Source organism: Osmerus eperlanus, chromosome 25, assembly GCF_963692335.1.
Source record: "Osmerus eperlanus chromosome 25, fOsmEpe2.1, whole genome shotgun sequence".
NCBI lineage: Eukaryota > Metazoa > Chordata > Actinopteri > Osmeriformes > Osmeridae > Osmerus > Osmerus eperlanus.
In genome coordinates this window covers 2204942-2210981 of record NC_085042.1, presented here as the reverse complement: position 1 = coordinate 2210981, position 6040 = coordinate 2204942, and the positions used below count along the sequence as shown (strand labels likewise).

At 42.2% G+C, this 6040-nt stretch overlaps 1 protein-coding gene across 4 annotated transcripts; it reads left to right on the top strand.

The window, feature by feature from the left end:
- Positions 1-1597: 1597 nt before the first annotated feature.
- Positions 1598-5221, top strand: LOC134011966 (lysosomal membrane ascorbate-dependent ferrireductase CYB561A3). 4 transcript variants are annotated; one of them, XM_062451545.1, is made up of 7 exons: positions 1598-1785; positions 2315-2451; positions 3343-3547; positions 3742-3950; positions 4098-4252; positions 4466-4634; positions 4762-5221. In XM_062451545.1, the coding sequence occupies exons 2-7, from the start codon at positions 2323-2325 to the stop codon at positions 4783-4785; spliced, it is 891 nt and encodes a 296-aa protein (XP_062307529.1). In that variant the 5' UTR covers positions 1598-1785; positions 2315-2322; the 3' UTR covers positions 4786-5221. The 4 variants fall into 4 exon arrangements, with proteins under 4 accessions (XP_062307529.1, XP_062307530.1, XP_062307531.1 ...); XM_062451546.1 differs by lacking the exon at positions 1598-1785 and having other exon boundaries at positions 2318-2451; positions 3318-3547; XM_062451547.1 differs by lacking the exons at positions 1598-1785; positions 2315-2451 and adding an exon at positions 2498-2617 and having other exon boundaries at positions 3318-3547.
- Positions 5222-6040: the final 819 nt, after the last annotated feature.

The window sequence follows — 6040 nt, the reverse complement described above, 5'->3', positions numbered from 1 at the left end:
ATGTTGTGAATCTTAAATTTGACAAATCATTGAAAAAAAGTACAGAGGATATGTTAGAAACTGGATATTGGCCAGATATTTACATAACCCTTTTTGGACATATCCCACCTCATAAAATCAGCTCAGCTCAGTGTTGTCAGATGGCTGAGCGGTTAGGGAATTGGGCTATTAATCAGAAGGTTGCCGGTTTGATTCCCGCCGAGCAAAATGACGTGGGAAAGGCACTTCACCTTACTTGCCTCGCTCTGGATAAGAGCATCTGCTAAATGACTAAATGTAAATTTTGTCAAGGCAGGAAGGGCTCCCTGCTGGGTGGGAGAAGATACAGGAGTCTCAGCGAGACCACAGATAGAGCCCTGTTGTGTTGTTGGCAGGTTTAAGTTACATGGGAGAATGACCTACAGTTCCTCACCAAGCCTGAGGCAAAGTCTGTTGCTAGGTAGAAAAGTGCCTCTGCGATATTGACATCAGAGACAAATGGGGTGCGGTGGTGGTTAGCTAACATACTCCCTGATGCAGAGAGAACAATGTGTAGGCACTCACTGTGACTGTTTTTATACTGTTTTTTGATAGTTTAAATCATGATATCATCAATTATATAGACGACGAGGGGTTATGATTCTGTAGATATCCTGTCCTATTAATGATTCAATTGGAATCATTAAATGTTGTTTGATTGATATAATAAAATGAATGGTAAACAGAATGTAAAAATGTTTGTGTAACATCCTATACTGCAAAATTCTACATCCCATCACATTTGAACTGATTTTATTTTGATCATCTGAAAATGTTTAAACTTCACATTTAAGAGTCCTAAAGGGATGAATCAGCTTGCTAAGACCAAGTGTGGAGGGTACCATCTATCTATCTATCTATCTATCTATCTATCTATCTATCATAAGTGTTGCAGTTCTTACCCTGTGGTCAGCCAGAAACGGGACGTTCACCTAGGTCTTAGAGCACACGTGAGACTGATACTGTCTCACCTGGCCGCCAATGAGCTGTAGAGGAGAGGAGATACAAGGAAGGATGAGCAACAGAGTGCTGCGTAACTGATCTAGTACAGCTTCAGATATAGCCTGAACAGGAAGTCACACTGTTGTCAGCAGGAAATCTGACCTGAACTCCGCTCACCACCATCACCATGGTAATCGCTGCAACAGCACACAGAGGAGATGACCTGGTCAGACAGGCCTTGTGAGTGCTTGTGTGTGAGTGCACTTACATTTGGAGTGAGCTTGGATCTCTCCTGAGACATATTTGGGTTTTGCTTGACTCGCTGCGCCACAGAGCACTTTCCATAGAATTGAACGGGGTGCCTTCTTTAAAGAGCTTTGTTGCTTGGTCGAGTTATACAGGTCTGTGCGAGAGACTTGATAGATAACAACATTCCCCGGCTCGCACAGTTTGCGCCGTAGACACTGCGCCGAGCACTCATGGATGTAGCGTACCGTATAAGTTATAATCCATATTCATGCAATGGTGTGGTGGCATGACTTTGTGTGTCTTTGTGGCGTTCCATACATGGCTTTCTATATGAGCGCGTGAGCCTGAATGCGCAACCAAACATAGCATACGCTCCGTGGATTCGTCTAGCAAGAAACAGGTGGCTTTGGTGTGAACTACTTTACCCACCATGCTTAGCGAATAGCGACCTCAATAAGGAAGTGCGAACTTACGAGTTCCTAGTTTAATCAACTTATTCAAGAATCTTAGATTTAGACAGTGTTATTTGGAGGTCACCAATAATCATTCCTAACTTATGGCAGATTTGTAAACAAGGTAGGAATCTTTGCGATCATCTTATTTTACGGTGATATTTTACTAGCTAGCTGGATCTGCTATCAATATTATAGGTTCTCTTCAAATAAACCTCGCACAAGGTCAGCCAGGGACACCATATACTGTACAGGCCCTCTTGCTGCTTTGGTAGATATTTCGTAAGGGCATAATCTGAAAATCAATTTACTCTCAACTCATCCTTGATTTGCAAATTAGACATCGCTAGGGGACATCAGGGCTCTGATCTTTCAGCAGTCTAACTTCCCCTATGATCCCCTAGGATTTACTGTTTTACTTTGGTATGGGTCCGTGAATGAGAGAGTTTGTGAGAGGGAGAGAGATTCTTCAGCATACCTGTTCAACATTTTAGTTTTCCGTGTTGTAAAGGCTTTGTGCTTGTGGTAAAAAACTAAAGTAAGCCAGTGCCACTTGCCACTGTCCTATCAAGGTTCTTCCACTTGGGCTTATTGGTCGCTCTGGCAGCATTCCTGTTATGAATGTCTGCTTCACTGTTTTCTTCTACTGGCAGATGCACGGATGCAGTCTCCCCCATCTCCCACCTGCTCTGAAACAAATGACTTTCTACCTTTAAGCCAACTAAGAGTAGAAGAATGTGGAAGTGAAAGAGCAATTGGCAAACTGATACAAGAACTGAAATCATACATTGTAAGTATCAACTAAATACAAACAGCTACATGGAGGTGTGGTTTGGAAACTTTAGGGGGGATTTTATATGATATTTTAAGGAAACAAATCAGTCTTAGATTGGTGTTCAACTAGTGACAATTGCAGTTGTGAATTTGGTACAAGGAAGTAATGCAGATCTGTTGATGTAAGTTACGAGTTATTTATGTCATATGAAATGGAAAATTTATATTTCATTTATTTGATTAGCTTTTGGATAGAGTGCACATTTGCGGCTTTCTCATTACTAGAACCACTGCAACCATTTGGGGCTATTTGGGGCTATGATTTTAGGGTGTTGGTACTTGTTTTTAAAGCTTTACATTGATTGGCTCCATTGTATATCTCAGATATCCTTATGTTGTATCACACTTCCAGGCCCCTTAGATCATCAAACCAGTTCCTTTTAGCCATTCCACAGACTCGGATGAAAACAAAAGGTGATGGTGCCTTTTCAGTTGTGGCCCCTAGTCTGTGGAATAGACTGCCCATTTTGAGAAAAAAAAGAGACATTTAAGTCTTGTCTTAAAACGTATTTTAATTCTTTGGCTTTCGAGTCAGTTTAGGGTCACTCGTGCTTAATTGTTTTGTTTGTCTGTTGTTTCTATTTATTGTTGTTTGCCTTATTTGATAACTTTGTACAGCACTTTGGTCGGCGTTGTCTGTTTTTAAATCTGCTTCATAAATAAACTGACTTGACTATTATAAAGAAATAACTAGTATAGAATGCTGGTACTATTCAGAGTCCCAGTAATGTCTGTAATTAAAGTAACTTTTAATGGGAATACTGGAAAGCCCCCCTGTCTAATTGACATTTCCATCGTCACTTGATACTTGTTACTTCTCAGAGCGTTTGTTGACCGTTGCTACTAGGTGACAGATATCCCCAGGATGAGGTCAACAGTGTCTTTCTACCTGTGCTACCTGCTGTGCCTGTGCCTTGGAATGGCCTGCGTGATGTGTGTGTGCTACTGGAACGCCCATTGGAGAGGGGGCTTTGCCTGGGATGCCTCAGCCCTTCAGTTCAACTGGCACCCTGTCCTAATGGTCACAGGTCTGGTGGTATTGTATGGCAACGGTAAGACCGTCTGTTGTGGCCGGTTTCATAACCTGCCTGCGATGCTTTTGTGTATTATAGTCCCAGAAGAGAGAAGTGAAAACCTCCTACTGTCGCGTATTTGCGAACCAAGATCTGAACACTGCGTGTGGTGGTAATATAATCCTTCCTCTAAACGTTTTGTCCCCCCCCCCCCCCCCCCCCCTATTCTATAGGAGCTGTGTTGTACCGTGTGCCCCTCACCTGGGGCGAGAACAAGCTGCCCTGGAAGCTTCTGCACGCTGGGGTAATGCTGCTGGCCTTGGTCCTGTCAGTCCTGGGGCTCTGTGCCGTGTTTGGAAACCACAACCACAATCACATTCCCAACCTGTATTCCCTCCACAGCTGGGTCGGCATATGCACCACAGCCCTCTTCACTACCCAGGTATCCACAGTATCCAAGCACAAACAACAACCTGTTATTTCCCTTCTCGTTTGTCGTCTTGCACATACGTTGAACTGGTCGTGACCAGCTGTCAGGCTCGGACACACGTTCTCTGAGTGTGACTGCTCCTGGTTTTCTTTCCTTCAGTGGGTTGCAGGACTCGTTGGATTTCTTCTGCCCTGTTCTCCGATGTCGTTCCGCAAGCTGCTGAAGCCTGTCCACGTGTGGCTGGGAGCTAGCATACTGCTCCTTAGCATCGTGTCCTGCATCTCAGGGATCAATGAGAAGCTATTCTTTGCACTGTACGTTCCATACTTATTTGAAAGAGGTTCCATATAGTTTATACCCAGATCGATTTGTTCCATATTCCTGCAAATGTGTTACAGAATTTAAGCTTCCTTTTCATCTGATATTGAATGTCAATATTGAACACTGAAACACACATAGCTAGTCATGGCATATGGTAGGTTGATGTAGAAATATAAATTGTTTTCAAAGTGTGTTCTTTATTTTAGGAAAGCCAACACCAATGGGACCAAGCCATATGCAATACTGCCACCTGAGGCAGTGTTAGGCAATTCATTGGGGGTCTTGATTGTAGCCTTTGGCTTGGTTGTCCTGAAAATCCTGTCCAATCCCAATTGGCAGCGGCCAGAGCCCAGAAGTAATGAAGCAACCTATAGGGTGAGCAAAATGTAGTAAATAATAAAACTGGTACAGTTTTTTGTATTTTGTCAAAATAAATGTTATTTGGAAGATAATTACATCAAACTGTCAGAGAAACTGATTGTCCTATGTAACTTATCCACAGCCACTGCTTCAAGAAGACACCTGAAGAGACATGAGGGATACAGAACATCTCTGGCAGTCTGCTAACCTTCCTACTATTACAACTTTCTGGACAATCCTGCAAATAGTTGTCTCATTTAGATAAACATATTTATAAAATATTTGGTTTACCATAACATGCTTTTTGCACAAGTAAATACATTCGGAGTATTGTAAGTTATTTGTTTAAAATGTTTCTTCAATCATTTATGTCATTGCTATCTGATCCTACCAAGAGCCTGTACAGCAGCAATATCAAACTGTCTAGTTAAATATACACTTTAATACATTCGTCATCCACATCAAAGATTTAGTCTAAACAATTCCCCTTAGTACCAAGAGTTGTGCTTGAGGGTAGACTTTCCTTTCAACTCACTCAAAAAAATGCAATAAAAGAAGACAACATACTGAGTCATCGGGCCTTGTCTTGGCATTATAACAAATATGTCTGTGAATGTGTTTTTGTGATCCTTAGCTGATTGAACAGCACTTTTGCTAACTATTCTATAAATAATTTTGACTTGAACATATTCTTTTGGGGAGGTTTCTTTACAAGTTTAGGATCTGCAGCAGTTTTTATGTAGCCTCTTAATCTGTTGAGCTCACATTTGTCAATCTGCAGTTATAAACCACCCTGAGGGTGTCCATAATAAATAGGTGTGGTCCAACGTTTCAGGCAAAATTCGACTTACCCAAGATAGTCTTGAAAACAGTGATCTACTGCATGAACTGCAAAGGCAGGTGTTCAGGTCGAGATTGTCTCAGAGTATCCCAGGAATGTGAGCAGTTAATGTCTTGCTGTGAGCCACATGACCATGCAAGGAGGAGTTGCCACTGACGTTGATGGGGTTATCTTTTCAAGAGACAATTTAGTCTCTTGATCCTAAACAGACACGCTGTCAAAGAGTCACATTTTACCTTGACCCTGTCCGATATACCATCAAACCACATGTCTTTGACAATGTGAGGCAGTAGGTGTGGCTTAAGGCATGGTATAGATATTGGAGTCAGATGGTTGAGTGGTTAGGGAGTCGGGCTATTAATCAGAAGGTTGTTGGTTCGATTCCCGGCAGTGCCAAATGACATTGTGTCCTTGGGCAAGGCACTTCACCCTACTTGCCTCGGGGAGAATGTCCCTGTACTTACTGTAAGTCGCTCTGGATAAGAGTGTCTGCTAAATGTAAATGTAATATTGGCAATTCCTGGTTTTGTGTCAGTGATGAGATGCCAGTTCATTGCTTAATTTGATCCGTATTTCTGAC

Bases quoted from the DNA above. Each gene is read 5' to 3' on its own strand.
- LOC134011966 (XM_062451545.1), top strand. From the start codon at position 2,323: ATGCAGTCTCCCCCATCTCCCACCTGCTCTGAAACAAATGACTTTCTA. The intron at 2,452-3,342 runs GTAAGTATCAAC...CGTTGCTACTAG, and splicing joins AAGAACTGAAATCATACATT to GTGACAGATATCCCCAGGAT. The intron at 4,253-4,465 runs GTACGTTCCATA...TCTTTATTTTAG, and splicing joins GAGAAGCTATTCTTTGCACT to GAAAGCCAACACCAATGGGA.